The 19,692-nt window shown below is 50.8% G+C and overlaps 3 protein-coding genes across 3 annotated transcripts in view; 2 read left to right on the top strand and 1 right to left on the bottom strand.

The window, feature by feature from the left end:
- The window catches only part of SUPT6H (SPT6 homolog, histone chaperone and transcription elongation factor), a 55,059-nt gene extending 49,305 nt beyond the window's left edge, over positions 1–5,754 (bottom strand). Inside the window, 1 exon segment of the mRNA XM_087952836.1 lies at positions 5,666–5,754. The gene's annotated coding sequence lies outside the window, so the exon portion shown is untranslated.
- Positions 5,755–5,782: 28 nt separating this feature from the next.
- SDF2 (stromal cell derived factor 2) lies at positions 5,783–10,936 on the top strand. Its single transcript, XM_026691361.2, has 3 exons — positions 5,783–6,093; positions 8,709–8,905; positions 10,393–10,936. The coding sequence occupies exons 1-3, from the start codon at positions 5,799–5,801 to the stop codon at positions 10,678–10,680; spliced, it is 780 nt and encodes a 259-aa protein (XP_026547146.2). The 5' UTR covers positions 5,783–5,798; the 3' UTR covers positions 10,681–10,936.
- Positions 10,937–12,490: 1,554 nt separating this feature from the next.
- The window catches only part of BLTP2 (bridge-like lipid transfer protein family member 2), a 53,438-nt gene continuing 46,236 nt past the window's right edge, over positions 12,491–19,692 (top strand). Inside the window, 7 exon segments of the mRNA XM_087955667.1 lie at positions 12,491–12,641; positions 14,271–14,400; positions 15,466–15,515; positions 16,874–17,033; positions 17,138–17,256; positions 17,435–17,495; positions 19,139–19,319. Coding sequence (XP_087811793.1) covers positions 12,571–12,641; positions 14,271–14,400; positions 15,466–15,515; positions 16,874–17,033; positions 17,138–17,256; positions 17,435–17,495; positions 19,139–19,319 — 772 coding nt within the window. The 5' untranslated portion in view covers positions 12,491–12,570.

Here is a 19,692-nt window from a genome sequence, read left to right as displayed (position 1 = left end):
ACCATCCCTCTGCTTAAACAAATATTTCCCTCAACACTGTCCACCTATTTACAAGGTCTGCACTACTATTACTATTAATCTTCTCGTCACTCCTCATCACCCATCCTCTCCCACTTGTGACTGTATGACTGTAAACTTGTCGCTTGTATCCTAACGATTTATATTGTTTCCTGGTATGATCTGATTGCTTGTTGTACCCTATGACTATCGTACCTTATGATTCTCAACTCTGACGAAAGTATCTTTTTTTTTACGTGCACTGAGAGCATTTGCACCAAGACAAATTCCTTGTGTGTCCAATCACACTTGGCTAATAATTCTTTCTTTCTTTTTCTTCCTTCCTTTCTTTCCTTTCTTTCGTCTTTTTCTTCCTTCCTTCCTATCTATCTGATTTGATTGCTTATTGTACCCTATGACCAAGTGTTGTAGCTTATGATTCTTGACGAATGTACCTTTTCTTTTATGTATACTGAGATCATTTGCACCAAGACAAATCCCTTGTGTATCCAACCACACTTGGCCAATAAAAGAATTCTATTCTATCAGCATTGTCCAAGTATACAACAGGAAGGGGGTCAGTGTGTTCCAGCAGTTCCAAGTCCACTTTTTCCAGAGAACAACAAATATTTTATTAGGGTCCAAGACCAGATATGACCAAATACAACCTGAGAAATCAGCAAAGCCTGATTAGTTAACCATTACCGTGAAGCTTTATGGCTTGGGTCTAGAATTTAGCAGAGGTGGAATGGATACCCAGATGGTCATCTTTTAGGAAAAATTCTACATTCGATCCGTCAAGAGAAGCCAGTCTTTTATTGAAGGCTGTTGGATTGCAGCTGGTTCTCGACTTGCCACTGTTCGTTTAGTGACATTCAAAGACATGACGGTACTGGGGGGGGGGACGGATGAGACCTATGACCACGTGATCAAAATTCAGAGGCTCGGCAACTGGCATGCACTTATGACAGTTGCAGCCTCCCAGGGTCTTGTGATCCCCTTTTGTGACCTTTTGACAAGGAAAGTCAACGAGGAAGTCAGATTCACGTAGTGACTGAGGCAAGGTCGTAGAATGGGGCAAAACTCACATAACACTGTCTTGCTTTGGGGACTTAATTCTGGTGAAGGACTAGCAGCCATGATAAACCTACGCAAGGGTCAGGATTCCGGCAGTTACTCCAATTAAATCATGAGTCTCGAGCCAAACTTTTCTTTTGGTGTCATACAGGTCACCTTCGAGAAGTGAGGGGAGCCGAATGTCATAGAAATGTTTTATGAGTTGACAACAAGCACCGGTGATAGCCTCTCACCAGGGAGCTGCGAAGACAGGGCGAGACAAACAAGAGAAGGTCGAACCACATTGGGATCGTTCCAGAAACACGGCAGCAGAGGCAGGGAACATCTCTACAGGCAGTCCTTGACTTACAACCGTTCACTTAGCGACCAAAGTTCCAACAGCACTGAAGAGACTTACAAGCATTTTTCACACTTACACCTGTTGTAGCATCCCCACAGTCACGTGATTTACATTCGAATGCTTGACAACTGATTCAGGTTTATGACGGTCACAGTGTCCCGGGGTCAGGTGATCCCCTTTTGTGACCTTCTGACCAGCAAAGTCAAAGGAGGAAACCAGATTCACTTAACAACTGGGTTACTAATTCAACAACTGCGGTGATTCACTGAACAAATGTCGCAAAATGGGGCAAAACCCACGTCACAAATTTCTCACTTAGCGACAGAAATTTTGCCCTCAATTGTGGTTGTAAGTGTTCAACGGTAGGGTTCATTGGTGCCCCTCTGAGCTTGGTGGTTTTCTTGCAAGACGTCTCATTACCAAACTAGGCAACGCCATCCATGCAAGTCAGGAGTGGGGTTAAAAAGAGAGCAAGCCCCACTTCCTAATAGTACTGATGTTACCTAGTTTGATAAGGAGACGTCTGCAACAAAACCACCCAGCTCAGAGAGCACCAAGGACCCCCCTCTGCTCTCTCTAGCCTCAGCCTTCCACCACCACTTCCATCACCCGAGTGATGGGCAAAACGGTGGCCTCCTTGCCAGTTTCAACTCTACCAGCAACCAAGTCCTTGCAAGCATTTCTTGGATCTCTGTTGTTACCTTCTCCAAGCACCCATTTTTATTTATTTGGTGCCTTTGAGCCACTGTTGGCTGCTGGCCTGCAATACAGGTAGTCCTCGAGCTACGACCACAATTGAGCCCAAAATTTATGTTGCTAAGTGAGTTTGTCCCATTTTTATGCCATACTTTAAAAAAAAAATTAAGTTATTTTTTGTATTTTATTTATAATACAAACATCCATTAAACGGTGTGTTGTCTGGGTACAAATGTTTTGTGCAGTAACAATTAAAATTTCCCAATTGTAATAATTACATTGGTATTAATTCTCTATTCTTAGATTACAGATATACATGTCTAATTTTTATAGCAATCCTCATCTTAACTTGTTCTATAAGCATATTTTCTATTCGCTAGTCTCTAACTTTCATATTTTTTTCTCTAACCATTGATAAAATGATTCCCATACTGTATAATATTCAGTTTGTTCCTTCTCTTTAATTGCAAGTGTTAACCTGTTCATTTCTGCACATTCTAATATTTTCCTTATCACACTTTGATTAGTAGGAATCTTTTTACTTTTCCAATTTTGTGCAAACACAATTCTAGCTGCGGTTAAGACATGAATAATCAAATATACATTCTCTTTACTATAAATTTCAGGTAAGATCCCCAACAAGAACATTTCAGGTTTTAAATCAATATCCTGTTGCATCTTTTCCAGCCATGTGTGGAAAGGGGATCGTGTGATCCCGGGAACACAGCGACCGTTGTAAATGTGAATCAGTCGCCAAGCATCCAAATGTAAATCACGTGACCACGGGGATGGTGCAATGGTCAAAAATATGAAAAATGGTCATAAATTACTTTTTTTCAGTGTGGTTGTGACTTTAAACGGTCACTAAGTGAACTGTTGTAAGTCAAGGACTACCTGCAGTCCCTGAAGTTTTCTTGGAAGTGGGTTGTCATTGCCTCCTTCCTGAGGCTGAGAGAGAGTGACTGGCCCAAAGTCACCCAGCCGGCTTTCGTGCCTAAAGCGAGATTAGAACTCAGCGCCTCCCAGTTTGTAGCCTGATCCAGCCTTAACTACTATACCAGCCTCACTCTCTACTACATCAAACTGGCAGCTATTATTAGGCAAGTAACACTCTGCAGGAATTTTGGGGTTTCCTAAACAAGAAATTACAGAGCTCTGCATTCTTCTTTTATTATTCAAGCCAGCACGGGCTCCTCCCTGCTCTGCCAGCCTTAAATATGCATTTCCTAAGTGATCTCCTCAGAAGCCATTTCGCTCTCCTGGGGCAACTCGGAATACCAGAATACCGAAGCCCTTCCCCACCTGCCACCATACTGGCCAGAGGATTGTGGGAGTAGAAAGTCATTACATCTGGAAGGTGCCAAACCAGAGAAAGCTTGAAATTCAGGAAAATGGCACTAATCCAGATCGGGGTCTCCCACCTAGGGCCACTTTAAGACTTGTGGACTTCAACTCCCAGAATTCCTCAGCAAGCTGGCTCAGGAATTCTGGGAGTTGAAGTCCACAAGTCTTAAAGTTGCCAAGGTGGGAGACCCCTGTTCCAGATGACTCTCAGCATCTCTAACAACCAGTAAATCACAACAAATAATAGCAACAAGAAGCAAATAACACTATCTGGCACTACAGTTGGAGAATGAAGACCAAAATATTGATTCACTTAAGATTATAATCCACAAAAAGGAAAATCTGGGGCTGTGAGTTGGAGGAGAGTCTTCCTGACCTACCAACCTGCCTTCCTGTTATGGTATCTTTATAGACCCCCAGTATCCAAAAAGGGACATTAGGGTGTATTTCTCTTACTTGCTATTCTTCAGGGAGGTTGGACTACAACCCCCAGACTCCCAAGTGTGCCAGGTCGGTGTTCATAGAATATATGAGACTTCACCCACCATGCTTAAGTGAAGTAACTCGTAAACAAGGTACTATTCTCATTATGTATTGTAGAAAAGAGCCGAGAAAAGAGCTGTGGTCACAAAGGACTCCAAAATAGAGGAGCAAGATGAAGTAGGGGTTGGCCACTAAGATTTGTGGACTTTAACTCCCAGAATACCGCAGCCACCCTGGGGAATTATGGGAGATAATTCCCATAGGTCTGAAAGTGGCCAAGATTAGACATCCCTGCTCAAGAACAGGTCTAAGTCAAAGCAGCTCCATTGCATCTTCATATATCCCACCTGAGCACAAAGCAGCAAGGATTCATGCTGGCTTATGCAGACCCGCCAATCAAAACCTTAGCAGGATATACTGGATGAAAATCTCCGGAATCCAGAAAGGAAGGGTCACGATGAAAGGGAGGGAAGGTTCGCCCTCCCAAGTTTCCCCCACCTTTCATTTGGTTTCTTGCAACTCTTGCATTATTCTGCAGTGCTGCAAAACTCTAGGGTACAGGTAGTCCTCGACTTACAACCATGTTGTTGCTGTTAGTTGTGAAGTCGTGTCCGACCCATCGTGACCCCATGGACCACATTCCTCCAGGCCTTCCTGTCCTCTACTCTCCCCTGGGATCCCTTCAAGCTCAGGCCGGCTGCTTCAGGGACTCCATCCAGCCGCCTCCTTCTCTGCCGTCGTCCCCTTCTTCTTCTTCTTCTCTTGCCCTCCATCGTTCCCAGCATTCGGCTCTTCTCCAGCGAGTCCTTCTTCCTCCTCATGAGGTGGCCAAAGTCTTGGAATGTCCTCTTCAGGATCTGGCCTTCTAAGGGGCAGTCAGGGTGGATCTCCTCTAGGACGGACCGGTTGGATGGCCTTGCAGGCCAAGGGACACGCGCAGGAGCCGATTCTCCTCCAGCCCCAGAGTTCAAAGGCCTCCATTCTTTGGTGCTCAGCCTTCCTTGTGGTCCCACTTTCACGGCCGTGCATTGCAAGTGGGAAAACCATAGAGTTGGCTCTACGTTCCGTCCCTGGAGGTGGTCAAAGGAGAGAAAGGACAGCCCTCTCTCCAGAATCACAAGGGTTGGACTAGAAGACCTCCAAGGTCCCTTCCGCCATTCTGTTCTGTGAAGAAAGCTCGTCGAACGGGCAAAATCCACTTCGCAGGTGTCTCACTTAACAACAGAAACGGTTTTTTGGGAGAGGGGGGGTGTCCCTGGTGGTCATAAGTCGAGGACTCCCTGTGTTTTGATCCAATGTTTTTTTCCCCCAATTCCTGGGCTTTCCCCTCCCACCTCAGCCAATAACACTTGGGCGGGGAGGGGGGCTCCGCCTGGAGTCCTCCCCCCCCCACGGCCGCACCAGGCCCACCGGAGAAGAGCCTCCCCCGTCTCTTGTGGGGCCCGGGAGGGAACGAGGGAGGGAAAGAAGCGCCCCCTGCCCCATATCCCAAGAGGGGAGGGGTCGCCCTCTCCCTCCGACCGCCGCCAGGCCCAGCCGAAAGCTCCCCCTCACGCGTGGGGGGGGGGAGGCGGAGGCGGCACCGCTGCAATCCGGGCCTCGCCCTCCCCGCCCCCGACTCCTCCCCGGCTGGGCCGCCTCGAGAGGGGGGATCAGAGGCCTGGGGGCCGCTCCGGGACCCTCCAGCCGCAGGCGCCACCCCCCCCGCCCCGCGCCCACCCGGCTCACCTCAAGCGGGGAAAATGGAGGCCTCGGAGCTCCCTCAGCGGCGACGACGACGACGCTGGGGCGGGGGGCGGGGGAGGCGACGACAGGAAACGCCGGGAAAGACTTCCGGGGCGGGGCGATAACGCCCTCGGCAATGAGAGGGACGCTCTGCTCTACCCTCTCCGTGGTTGGGAAGCGTGGGGAGAAAAATGTTCGGCCGGAAGTTCCCGGGCCGCTCTGGGCGGCGCCGGCTCTATGGCTTCCTGTCAGAGTCGACCGGCGGCGGAGGATGAGGCTGGCGGCGGCGGCGGTGGCGGCGCTGCTGCTGCTGGTTCTCGGGCCGGGTGAGGCGGGCGAGACCGGCGCGGTGACCTGCGGCTCGGTGGTGAAGCTGCTCAACCCGCGTCACGGCGTCCGCCTCCATTCGCACGACGTCCGATACGGATCCGGTACGATCCAGGGTCATGGTTTGGCGCTTGAGAGGGGAGGGGGCGTGAGAGGATTCTGCACATGCTCAGGGGGCGCTCTCCACCCTACCGGAAGCGGCTCGTAGGACCAATGGGGACTCGCCCTTGTCTCCAGCCCCGGACCCCTCATTTTGGGGGGTGGGCTTCTCGCCTCCCCGCCTCCTTCACGGAATCGGTTTTGGGCTATAAGTGTCTACATTAGTCACCTAGTCCTCACCTTACGACCACAATTAGGATCTGAAGTTCCGTTGCTAAGCGAGGCTTGCCATGGTCATTAAGCGAACCACGGGGTCGTTAAGCAGATCTGGCTTTCCCTGTTGGTCGCAGAGAGGGATGGGGATGCTGGGACCGGTTTACAACGGCCTTCTGGTGATGGTCGTAAGTGCGAGGATCAGTCCTAAGTCACTTGGAGGGCAGCCTGCGGTCTGCACGTGCTCAGGGGCACTGCCGTCCCTACCTTCAGCCGCTCCTATGACCCCCGTGAAGCGGCCTGGCCTTCTCTCTTGCCGGGGTCCAGACCCAGAGCCCTTCTTTTGGGTGGGGATCCCTCGCCCTCCCCGGCTGCTTTATGGCCCCACCATTGCTGGTCGTCCTCGACTTACAAACTGCTCGTTTAGTGACTGTTCGAACCTACAACGGCACTGAAAAAAAGGGACCGTTAGGACCCTTTTTCACACTTAACGACCGTTGCAGCATCCCTGGGGTCACATGATCAGCGTGCATACGCTTGGAAACCGACTCACGTTTACGACGGTTGCTGCGTCCTGGGGCCACGTGATCCATCCCCTCTTGCGACCTTCTGACAAGCAAATCAATGGGGATTCACTTAACAACCGTGTTGCTAAGTTAACAGTGGCAGTGATTCACTTAACAGCTGTGGCACAAAAGGTTACAAAGTGGGGCAAAACTCATTTAACAAATGTCTCGCTTAGCAACCAAAAATTTGGGCTCAGTTATGGTCGTAAGTCAAGGACTGCCTGTAGTCATCATCGTCATCATCTTAACCACAACGAGGGCCTGAATTTCCATTGCTAAGCAAGAAGCTTCCCCTGATTTTACAAAGCCATTTTTGGCTCCGTTGTTAAGCGAGTGACTGCGCTTGTTAAATTAGTGACGGGGTCGTTTAAGGGAATCTGGCTTCCCCACTGGCTTTGCTTGTCAGAAGGTCACAGAGGGGGAAACGTGTGACCCCCCCCCTCAGGATACGGCAACTGTTGCTTTTTTTTTTTTTTTCTAAAAATGTTTATTACTTTATCAGACTGTAAAATACAAAAGAAGATAAAAATAATGGGAAAAGTACGGGAGGGAACCGGAGAAAGTGTGAGGTAGGAGGGGAAAACGAAAATAAAGACGTGGACCTCTGACTTTTTTGTAGCCCAGTGGAAGATTGCCTCCTCAACCTTTTTTACTTTTTCACAATAATATGTGTGTGTGTGTGTGTGTGTATAAAATATAATATATAAAATATGTATAATTCCAGCCATTTCTGTAACAGCAACTCTTATCTAATCAGCAAAAACTAAAACAGAAGTTTCACTTTTTCCATCAGCAGCACGAAATCCAGAAATGGTTTCCAAATGGAAACAAAAATTAGATACATTCTTTTCTTTGAATAAAGCAACCAGTTCAAACCTCACTCCCTTTTTAAGGGAATCCCATCACACAGCCGTTAAGTGATTCTGACTTTCTTCCATGGGGGGAGTTGCAGGCGGCAACCACGTGACCTTGGGGAGGCTGCACTCAAGCCCAAGGGCCATTGGCAATTGCTAAGCATCCAAATGTTCATCACGTAACTGAAGGGGATGCCGTGATGGTCATAAGGGTGAGGATTGATTACGTGTCTCTTTTGTTCAATGCCATTGTAACTTTATTTTTTTAAAGAAATGTTTTATTTTATATGGAAAAAAATAAATTCCATTTCAATCGTGCGTCGACTGGGTACATATTTCAATTACTTAACCATTATTAATAATATTCTTATCAAACTTAGCAATATAACAATAATCACATTCCCATATATATAATAAGTGAGATCCACTATATCTATTACATTAGCTTCTTTTATTGCTCTGTGAATACATCTAATCCCTTTTAGTTTGTTCTGTTTTCTATCCATTGATAAAACAAATCCCATACCATATAATATGCAGATTCTTCTAAATGCCATTGTAATTTTGAAGGGTTGCTAAATGAATGTAACCAGTACATGAAATGAGTGGCTATATAAATACGAAATAAGTGGATTGAGGGCCAGTGAGCTTTCCTGAGGTCAGCCGAAGTCACCGGATGCTGTGTGAAATATCTGGAGGTGGAATGGCCTGACCTGCATGATCTGGAGGTCTTTCTCAGGGCAAAGAGGTTTTTTTGGGGGGACGGTCATTCTTGAAAGGGGCCCCTGTTTCTCTGATAAAGTTGGGGGCCAGAAAGTTTGAACAGTCAAATAAAGACAGTCTATTAAAAAAAAACACGCCTGGAGTCTGTTTTAAACATATTAATCGCTGTAATTGAAGCATCTTGCAGGGTGAACAGGCAGGTTGGAGGTCGAATGAGGTGGTCAGGTGAAAGTCACCTGTGCATGTTCTTCTCTGTCTGACCAGGCAGCGGGCAACAGTCGGTGACCGGAGTCACCAGTGTGGACGACAGCAACAGTTACTGGCGAGTGCGGGGCAAGTCGTCCAGCGTCTGCGAAAGAGGCACCCCGGTACAATGCGGCCAGACCATCCGCTTGACCCACATCAACACAGGCCGCAACCTGCACAGCCACCATTTCACCTCTCCCCTTTCAGGCAACCAGGTGAGGCGGCCAGGTGACCACAAATGGCTAGCAAGCAACGGCCTTCAGCCCTTCTGGAGCCGGCAGTTCGCTTTTAAAGGTTGAGTCGCTTTGTGGAGTGAGATGGGCGTTGTGTTAACTGAGTAAATGAATGAATGAATAAACTTGGGCTCTTTCTCCCTCTTAACATATCTTCTAATGAAAATCTAATTATATTGAGTATGGTAATCTTAACAATTATGTACAATAGTCATATTGTTTACATCTCTTTCTTAATATATGTTCTTTATTTCACTAATCTCCATTTATTTCTCACTTCTATTTTTATTCTCCAACCATCCATAAAATAACTCCCGTGTCCTATAATATTCAGTTTGTTCTTTCTCCCTTATAGCATTAATCTATTCATTTCTGCACATTCTAATATTTTCCTAATCACATTCTCATCTATAGGGATCTCATCACTTTTCGTACTACACATATATTTTCATGGTCCAATTCTATTATTTTCTTATAGCGTTTAACATAAAAATCCTCTTATTTCGTGCGTATATTGCTACTAAAAGTACCTGTTAGTTATTTTCCATCATCAGAATCCTCCCTTTCTCATCTGCAAAGATTTGCTTAACATTTATTGTCTCTTTTACATAAAGGGCTATTTCCCTCTTCTTTTGTTGTGGTAAGGAAGTATATAACTTCCCAATTTTAGGATATTCCGGTACTTTATTGTGTTGTTTTTTAATGTGAACTTCTTGTAAGCAGATTATGTCTAATTTCTATTTTTCTAATTTACTAAAAATCTTTTTCCTTTTTATTGCCGAATTCATTCCATTTATGTTAATTGACATTAATTTTACTTCTTCCATGATTTCACTTGTAGATTGGTTTGTTGTTCTAGTCGCTCTTATCTTTCGATTCTCTGAGTTTCGCTCCTTCTCTCCTTGCTATTTCCTCCGAATCTCTTTCGTCTTCTCTTCGTTGTACACTTCTCTCTCCTGTAGCTCCCTCTTGTCGTCTGTCCTCCCTTGTCTCTTTTTCCTCTCCTGTTCTCGGTTCCTCCTGTGATCCGAAATAATGTTCGTAAAATTGTTCCGCTTTTTCAATAGAATTTGATCTGTGTCTTTGCTCCATCCAGGTCACCAATATTCCCTCTGGTTTCAGCCACCTGAAGTTCATTCCATTTTTAATTACTTGCTTTGTTAGAAATTGATATTCCCTCCTTATTTCTCTGACTCTTCTTGGGATCTGTTTTAGAACTACTATCTCTCTTCCTTTATATTTTAAAGGGTTATTATCTCTCGCTCTGTTTTCATTGCTTTTTTTTTAGTAAATCTTACACGTATTTCTCTAGAAAGCCTGGTTCTTGCCACATATCTGGTGTGAATTCTAAACGTTTCATCGATTTCAGCCAGCGCTTTTTCTTTGGTGACCTCTAACGCCTCCGCCAATAGTTCTGCGAGTATCTCCGGCAGGTCCTCTCCCTCAAAACGCAACGCTCTCTGTTCCAGGAGGTCAGCGCCTTTGGGGAGGATGGCGAGGGGGACTTCCTGGATGACTGGACCGTCCTGTGCAGCGGCAAGTACTGGGAGAGGCAGAGCGAGGTGCGGTTCAAGCACACGTCCACCGAGGTGCTCCTTTCGGTCACCGGGGAGCAGTACGGCCGGCCCATCCACGGACAGAGGGAGGTTCACGGCCTGGCTGACTCCGGCCAGGACAGCTTCTGGAAGGCCATGGAAGGGATCTTCGTCAAGCCCACGGAGTGGCTCAAGGCCGGCCTCTACCACACGGAGCTATGACCGGCAAGGGGCATCCTCGTACGCCTACCACTCAAGGCCATCCCGTCGGTACAGTCTCCCAGGCGGTGGCTGTGGTGACCGAGACGGGGCTGCGGCGGGCTCTTCTTTCCCACCCCCTGCAAAGGACAGTGGCCTTTCTGTGCTCGCTCTCGGCACGTGGCCCATTGCTGCCTGTTTCAAGACAGGCTGTGTACGTGCGTGTGCGTGCGTGCGTGTCTGGGAAAGGGCCCTCAATAAACATTGGATATCCAAACAGCTGCTTCAGGTAGTCGGGTCTTCCTTCTGCGGATTCTCCCACTACTTCTCAGTTCCAACAGCACTGCAAAAAAAATGCCTTCTTACAACCATTTGTCACCCTTGTGACCATTGTAGCATCTCTATGATAGATCAAAATTCAGGCGTTTGGCAACTGACTCCTATTTATGACGGTTGTCCCAGGGGGTCATGTTGTCGGAAGAAATAGCCTTCTGGGTTCAGCTCCAAGTGGGGAAGAAAGACACTGGAAACACGGAGCCTGCTTGGAAAGGTGGTTTAATGGTGGGCAGGATCACCTGCCTTGGGCGAAGAAAGAAGGAAGGGAAGAGATGCTGAGAGGGCCTGGGTTTTATACCTTCTGCTGGGATTTGAATTTGAGCTTGCATTCTGATTGGTTGTCAGAGTCCCATGCGGCCAGGTAGGGGCAACCCTGTAGGCCAGGGGTCTCCAACCATGGCAACTTGAAGCGTGGAAGAGCTTTGCTGGCTGGGGAATTGTGGGAGTTGAAGTCCGCCAGGCTTAAAGTTACCAAGGTTGGAGACCCCTGCTGTGGGCTGTCCTGAGCCCCAGGCTTGGTTGAACCTTGCTGGGTGATGATGTAAAGTGAAAGGGCTTTAGGCCACTCCTATTATGGCTCTACCTGGAGGAGATCTTTGTTATGTAGAATAAACTGGCCTAGGCCAGAGCAGTGGCAAAGGTGGTGGTGGGGGGCTGAGTTTCTGCCTCTCTGGAGTTTCTACTTTTCTTTTTAGGGGAAATACCCTGCCTTTTCTATATATTTTCCTCGGAGAGGGGTGGGTTGTAACTTCCAACCATGTCATCCCTTTTTTGCGACCTGCTGACAAGCAGGGAAGCCAAACCCACTGAACAGCCGTGTTAAGTCCCTGGGAAGGATATAGGTGGGCAAAAAAGGCCAAATCCCAGTCTGAACATCTGGCTGACTGGGCGGCCGGCCGTCTTAAGGATCGTCCCTTGGGAAGGGAGCTGCAGGGGAGGTTGAACAGGAGACGGGCAGCAAACAACTGTCGAAATAAATAAATAAATTTCATAATAAATAAATAAATTTCATAATAAATAAATCAACAAATAAAGGACAACTCCTGATTTTTGGCCCCAGAGTCACGTGGCTCTTCCTTCGCAACCTTGGGCTCTTGAATGTGTGTGAACTTCAACTCCCAGAAACCCTCAGGCAGTCACGTGACACCCCCCCCCCGGATTCCATTGCCAAACACCGTCCTACCGGTAGCAGGTGTAGCTCCCTTTGCGCGCAGTCCAAGCAAGAGAACTCGCTTTCCCAGCATGCTCTAGGCGACTTTTCGCCGCGCATGCGCAGTATGGATCCCCATTGCACCCCTCCTGGAAGGCGAGGCGCGTCAACGCAGCGCCGGCCGGAAGCTTTGCAGGGGGAATAAAATAAAATAAACACCTCCCTCCCCCCACACTAAATTTTCCCAAAATATGGGATAACCCCCAGCCCCTCCCCGTGGTGCCAGGCTGCAGGGGCGGGGCCTCCTTGGGGAGGGGGCGCGGCTTCCTGGCCTCGCCTCCTCCGGGCGCGCTCCCGCTGGCCCCGCCCCAGGCGCCGCCGGTGACGGGCGGTTGGAGTGCGCCCCCTTGCGTCCCTCCCGCCCCCCCATGGCGGTCCCTGTCCTGGGCGCCCTCCTGGTGCTGCTGCTGGTGCTGCTGGGCGGCCTCTGCCTGGGCAGGTAGGCTGGGGGGTCCTTCCTCCTGCCCCCCACCTCTCCCCCTCCCTTCTTTTGCCCCCAGCCACTGCCCGTTCCCTGGGTCTTCCTCTCCCTGGGGGTTGGGTGGGCAGAGTCTTTCCTCCCCCCACCACGCTCTTCCTGCTACCTGTCTCCACCTGTGGGTCCACTTCCTCCCCCACCTGTCTCTGTCTCCCCCCAACTGCCCCTATCGGACGAGCTGGAGGAGGAGGGTGCCTCTGAGGGCGTGCAGAGTGTCTTCTTGCAGCCTGGCTTTTGAGGAGGGTTGGGTTGAGGGCACAGGGCGGGCGGCAGGTGGTTGGCACCTGCCGCTTGGCTGGCTCCATCCCTGCCTGGAAAGGGGGGGCTCCTTTGGGAGCAGAAGGGGTGGGGGAACAGGTGCCCCTTCAAGAGGGGAGATGTAGCACCCGGTTGGTGCCACTCGTGCCCACTGCTGTGCTTAGCCGGGGGTCTCTCCACCCTTGGCCCACTTTGAAGGCTTGTGGACTTCAACTCCCAGAATGCTCCAGCACAGCAGAGCTAAGACCAGGAAGCATAGCTGGCTGGGGGATTCTGGGAGTTGAAGTCCACAAGCCTTCAAAGTGGGCCAAGGGTGGAGAGACCCCTGTGCTTTGGGTTCTGCTGTGGGCTGCTCTACTCTTGTTTACAGTTAGTCCTTGACTTATGACCACCATCAAGCCCAACATTCCCATTACTAAGCGAGATATATATATATATTAAGGGTCGGCCCTTTAGACCTGCCAAGGTGTTAGGGGGGGGTTCCCAGACTTTGTTGTCGGAAGGCCGCAAAAGGGACCATAGACATAGAATAACAGAGTCGGAAGGAACCGGCTATTCTGGGAAAGAAAGAGGGGTCAACTCTTCTCCAAAGCAGGGGGTCTCCAACCTTGGCCCACTTTAAGACTTGGGGACTTCAAAGCTGGCTGAGGAACTCTGGGAGTTGAAGTCCCCAAGTCTTAAAGTGGGCCAAGGTTGGAGACCCCCTGCTCCAAAGCACCTGAACGCAGGATAAGAAATAACAGGTGGAAGCTTAACAAAGAAGGATCCAGCCTAGAATTAAGGGGAAAAAAATCCTTACAGGGAAGACCGTCAACCAGTGGAAAGTCTTCCCTCCGAGGTTGTGGGGGCTTCATCACTGGAGGTGTTCAAGAACAGGAGTGGACAGCCAGAATGGGTGTCCAGAACGGCATAGGGCAGTGAGTAACCTTTTCAGCCCAAGTGCCCAAAGCGCCTGCACACACACATCCCCAAAATGCAATGCATGTGCATTCCCCACGGATGTGCTCACGACCCCTCTGCATGCACCCAGCCCCCCACGCATGCGTGTGCATGCTCTACCCCGAATATGTGGCAGAGACCAGAGGACCAGCTGGCTGGTGGGAGGCATGCCTGCATGCATGGCGGGCGAGGCTGAGCTGGGTGATGGCTCAAGGGCCCACAGGTTCGCCATCCCAGGTTATAGGGTCCCCTGCTGGAGCAGGGGGTTGGACTAGAAGACCTCCAAGGTTCCCTTCCCGCACTTTTATTCTGCCCGGGGTAGAGGGAAGGCGATGGGCAGCCTGTCCACCTGGCCGTTCAGGTAAAGGCCTCCTTGCTCTGTCCTCCCTGAAGGTGGCTCCTGTACATACTGATCACCAACTGGTGCCGGCGGCGACTCCAAGCCGAGCTGAAGATCCAGTCCTTCTGGGTTTTCGGGATCCAGAACCTCAGCTTGAAGTTTCAAGAGGAGCAGCAGACGGTGGTGAGTTGGGAGACGCCTCTTGGGTTCTCCTGAGGAAGGAGCAGCCTGTCCACCTCTGGGTAGCCCCCTGCAAGGATGCCATCACTGCTGTTATTTCCCATGAATGTATTGTTTGTTGCCCGTACGTACCAACCCACCTGGCGGTTGAAGCGACTGCATTGTCACGGCAGGGACTGTTTGGGGGAGCTGGCAGGGAGGGCCGACAGCTCCTGCTGCACCTGTGGCCCAGGGGTGGCCTCCTTTTGAGTAGGGTAGAGAGATGCCCAGGGGCTGTGGGCCTCCCAGGGAAAAAAGATGCTCAGGCTCTAGAAAAAGTGCAGAGAAGAGCGAGCAGGATGGGACCAGAGGCTGAAACGTACGATCTCTTCCAATATCTGAGGGGCTGCCCCAAAGAAGAGGGAGTTAATTTATTTTCCAACGCCCCGGAAGGCAGGACAAGAAAGAAGGGATGGAAAGTCATCCAGGAGAGAGGCAACCTGGAATTAAGGAGAAACTTCTGAACAGTGGGAACGATTCACCAGTGGAACTGCTGGCCACCAGAAGTTGTGGGGGCTCCATCCCTGGGAGTTTTCGAGAGGAGACGGGACATTGTCTGGAATGGTATAGGGTTGTCCAACCTTTGGAACTTTTAAGACTTGTGTCTGTGGAGATTCTCCGTCTTCCAGGTCATGAGCTTCTTGGGTGAGAAGCGAAATGTCTTCCACCCCCCCACAAAAAAAGGTCCACCTGCATCTTGAAAAAAGACCTCTAGGTTTAAAACTGGTGGACTTCAACTCCCAGAATTCCCCAGCCATTATAGCCTTTAAAGCAGGGGTGTCCAAGCTTGGCCGCTTTAAGACTTGTGGACTTCAACTCCCAGAATTCCTCAGCCAGCTTTGCTGGCTGAGGAATTCTGGGCGTTGAAGTCCACAAGTCTTAAAGCGGCCAAGCTTGGACACCCCTGCTTTAAAGTCTGAAAAGCTCCCAGGTTGCACAGCCCTGGCCTAGGAGTCTCCTGCCCCAGCAGGGGGTTGGACTAGAAGACCTCCAAGGTCCCTCCCAACTCTGTTTACGCTGTCGTTTCAGGAGATCGACAGCATCTGGATCTCCAGCAGGCTCCTGAACCACGATGTGCCGTAAGTCTCCGGGCGTTTGGGGGTTCTGTGGGTGGCCTTCATGAACAGGATGGCTGCCCCCCCACCTCCCCCAGCCTCTGTGCCTTGTGGGGGGCAGCTGGGACGCATCCTCAGACCAACCGCTGGAAACATCCCTCCCCACTGAATAAAGGGTGAATTGGCAGGTGGGGAGTTTTACGCTTCCAGGTGTGCTAAAACTCCCGGAGTTCCCAGCCAGCTTTGCCCCCCTCTGGGGACATCGAATTGGGCGCAAGGCTTCCTGTCCCAGGAGCAGGAGAAAAAGGGGAGGGGGCTTCTGCAGCCCCCCTGAATCCCTTCAGGGCCACAGCAGCGTCAGAACGGCACCTCCTGCCTCCTCCGGCCGCTGCGTGGGCTTCCTCTTTGCAACGGTTTGCGCTTTTGTAGAGCGACGTCCCGTTGCTGGATGGTTTGGGGTCACTGGAGGCCTTCAAGAAAAGGTTGCACGAGGATTCGTGGCATTAGGACTCGTGGTTGAGCAGCGGATTGGACTAGATTGAGGCCTCCTGTAAAAAGGGAAGAAAGAAAAAAGGAAGAGGGGAAGGAAGGAAGGAAGGAAGGGTTAGAAGGGGAAAGGAGGAAGGAAGGGAGGATAGGAGAGAGGGGAAGGGAAGGAAGGAAGGAAGGAAGGAAGGAAGGAAGGGTTAGAAGGGGGAAGGAGGAAGGAAGGGAGGATAGAGGGGAGGGAGGAAGGAAGGAAGGAAGGAAGGAAGGGTTAGAAGGGGAAGGAGAAAGGAGAAAGGAAGGGTTAGAAGGGGGGAGGGAGGAGGGAAGGAAGGAAGGAAGGAAGGAAGGAAGGGTGGGTTAGAAGGGGAAGGAGGAAGGAAGGGAGGAGGAGAGGGAGGGAGGAAGGAAGGGGTGGGTTAGAAGGGGGAAGGAGGAAGGAAGGGAGGATAGAGAGAGGGAGGGAGGGAGGAAGGAAGGAGGATAGAGGGGAGGGAGGGAGGAAGGAGAGAAAGACAGGAGGAGGAAGGAAGGAAGAGAGGATGGGAGGGAAGAAAGGAGAGGGAAGAAGGAAGAGCTACAGGGGTGAGGAAGGGAAGGGAAGAAGGAAGGAAGGAGAGGATGAGGAGAGAGAGAAGAAAGAAGAGGGAGGGAGGAGGAAAAGACAGAAGGAAGGAAGGAGCTTCTTTCCTGGAGTTGTGGTGCCGCATCGCTGGAGGTTTTCAAGAAGAGATTTTTCCAGCCATTTGGTATAAGGACTCCTGCTTCGGGCAGGGGGGTTAGACTGGATGACCTCTGAGGTCCCTTGGATTCTGTGACTCTCAGGGTGGGAAGTGGGCTGCCCCTCCCGCTCCTCCCCTCCCCCCAGCTGCCTCTCCTGTTGCCTTCCCCTGCAGGCGCTACCTGGCCCTGTGCTTTGGAGAGGTGCGCATCCGGGTGGATCTGCAGAAGTCGCCTCACCTGCAGCCCCCCGACCCCTTGCCCCCCGACCCGGCTGACGGGGCCCGAGAGGAGGCGCTGTCCCTGGGGCCCTCCCTGCTGCAGCTGGTCAGCCAGGTAAGGCGGGGGCTCCCTTGGGGGTCTGGCTGGCTGCCCCCTTGGCCGGCGGTGCCTGCCAGCTTCCTCCTCTCTCCCTCCCTCCCTCTCTCCCTCTCCCCCAGCTCTGCTCCTTCCACGTGGACTCGGTCAACGTGATGGTGCTGCACGTGGCCGCCTCGGAGTCCCTGTGGCACGTCCAGGTGTCCAGGTCCCAGGTTTTGCTGGGCTGTGACGGCAGGAGGTGAGTCTGCCGCTTTCCCAGGCGCCTCTGGGGACGAATACGGCGGGGGGTGGCACACAGGGGGCCTGGCTGAAATCCTGGGGGGTGCCCCCACTGGTCCCCCCTGCTTGGCCCTCGTGGGTGCCTGGGAGCGCCAGGCCTCCTCCTGCCCTCTGACCGGCTCTCTCCTCCCCCCCAGCGTGGCCTGCAAGCTGACCTGTGGCCAGGTGAACAGCAAGGTGCTGAAGAGCAGCCAGCAGGTAAGGCTGGGAGGGAGGGGCAGTCGAGGACCCCCAAACCTCCCCACCCTTTGACTCCTCCTTCCCCTCTGCCTGGTCCCACCCTCGGCCTGCTTGCAAAGATGGCAGCCGATGGGCAGGTGTGTGCCAAATTACGTGTCCCGGGTTAAAATGTTCGTTAGTTTATGCTGCCTGTCTCCAAAAGGTGCCTCTGGACAGGTAACAGAGGCAGCAAACAACATCCAGGGAATTCTTGGGCACGGGGGTGACAACCATCGGGGGGGGGGGTCAGCGCCCCGAGAGCCCCCCCTCCGCCTCTCAATTCACATTTAATGTCAACTGTAGCTGTCCTTGCCTCTATTTTAAATTTTCTACTTAGTTTTTTGTTTTGAACCTTTGGTTTGTTCGCTGTCAGGAGTCCCTTTTGTGTGAGAGAAGGGCGGTTTCTAAATGTGATTGATAGGTAGGTAACTGGGTAGGTGAGTGAATGGGTAGATAGTAGATAGGTGAGAGAAAGGAAATTGGCAGGTGGTGTATAGAAGTGAGGAAAATAAGCCAGTGGAACTGCCTGCCTGCAGAAGTTGTGGGTGCTCCAGCACTGGAGGTTCCTAAGAAGAGATTGGATGACCCTTGGTCTGAAATGGTACAGGGTTCCAGTTTGAGCAGGGGTTGGACTAGAAGACCTCCAAGGTCCCTTCTGTTATTCTGATAGATGATAGATCTAGATTGATAGATTATGGCTGCCTGGCTGGTTAGATAGATGGATAAATAGATAATAGAGATGGATGGATGAATGCATGAATGATGGAACGCGTAGATGGAGATATAGGTGAAGATAGACAGACTATATATACACACATACATTTACACACACACACACACACACACACACACACACACCAAGAGAAGACAGACAGACAGATATATTTGGATGGAGTGATGGAGGAAATAGAGACACGGGGAGACAGATGAAGACAGACAGAAGATATATAGAAAGAAAGAAAGAAAGAAAGAAAGAAAAGAAAGAAAGAAAAGAAAGAAAGAAAGAAAAGAAAGAAAGAAAGAAAGAAAGGAAGAGAGAAAGAAAGAAAGAAAAAAGAGAGAAAGGGTGAAGACAGATATAGAGAGGAACCAGGTGAAGAACGATAAAAGATGGATGGATGGATGGATGATAGAGATAGAATGATGGATAGATGATGGATAGATGGAAAATGAGGATACATTGATTATGGGTAGATGGATGGATAGATAGTTGATAGAGAAAGAGATATATTGATAGATGAATGGATAGATCATGGATGGATGGATGTGATAAATATCATGGGTAGAGATAGATAGATTAGGGCACTGTTCAGCTGCGGGGGGGGTGCGTCTTCCCTGGAGGATCTTGGCCCAAGGGCCGGACCCAAACTGAGCAGGAAGTAGGATTAGCTCCGGCCAACTCCAGAGCAGGGGGGACTTTGCGGAGGTCAGTTGCAGGGCCCGTGACCCACCAAGGTAAAACAACAGGGGTCTCTCCCCCCTCTGCAACTGTCTACATGCCTGGGGGATTTCCACGGGGGCAGGGGGGCGCGTTCTGTGGGCCTGCGAGGACCTTTCCATACACTCTGCTTCCTTTTCACACACACACACACACACACACACACGCGCGTTCCTCTCCCCAGGACGATGCCTGCCTGGCCGAGCTCTCCCTGGCGCTCTCCGTCTCGCTGGACGTCAGCCTGGGCAAGCCGCAGGTGCAGAGCGTGGCCTTGGGGGTCTGGAGCCTCCACGCCGAGCTGCACGAGGGGCTCTTCAACAGCGAGCTGCTCCGGCGCATGGGCGGCAGTCCCCGGAAGGGGCCAGGTGAGCACTCCTGGCGGGGGGGGGGGGCAGCAGGGGGGGGGTTTCTACCCGTTTCTCCGTGGGTTCAGTAATTGTGCACTGCGCGGGCACGCACACACAGATGGTGTAGGGCAGGGGTGTCCAACCTTGGCCACTTTAAGACTTGTGGACTTCAACTCCCAGAATTCAACTTTAAGACTTGGGGACTTCAACTCCCAGAATTCAACTTTAAGACTTGGGGACTTCAACTCCCAAAATTCAACTTTAAGACTTGGGGACTTCAACTCCCAGAATTCAACTTTAAGACTTGGGGACTTCAACTCCCAGAATTCAACTTTAAGACTTGGGGACTTCAACTCCCAAAATTCAACTTTAAGACTTGGGGACTTCAACT

The sequence above is a fragment of the Notechis scutatus genome, chromosome 1 (assembly GCF_049901735.1).
Source record: "Notechis scutatus isolate UNSWTSFEM ecotype Mainland chromosome 1, rNotScu1.2, whole genome shotgun sequence".
Taxonomy (NCBI): Eukaryota; Metazoa; Chordata; class Lepidosauria; order Squamata; family Elapidae; genus Notechis; species Notechis scutatus.
The sequence above is the reverse complement of the archived record's forward strand: the minus strand, read 5'-3'. Positions and strand labels throughout refer to the sequence as shown.

Bases quoted from the DNA above. Each gene is read 5' to 3' on its own strand.
- SDF2 (XM_026691361.2), top strand. From the start codon at position 5,799: ATGAGAGGGACGCTCTGCTCTACCCTCTCCGTGGTTGGGAAGCGTGGG. The intron at 6,094-8,708 runs GTACGATCCAGG...CTGTCTGACCAG, and splicing joins CGACGTCCGATACGGATCCG to GCAGCGGGCAACAGTCGGTG. The intron at 8,906-10,392 runs GTGAGGCGGCCA...TCTCTGTTCCAG, and splicing joins CTCCCCTTTCAGGCAACCAG to GAGGTCAGCGCCTTTGGGGA.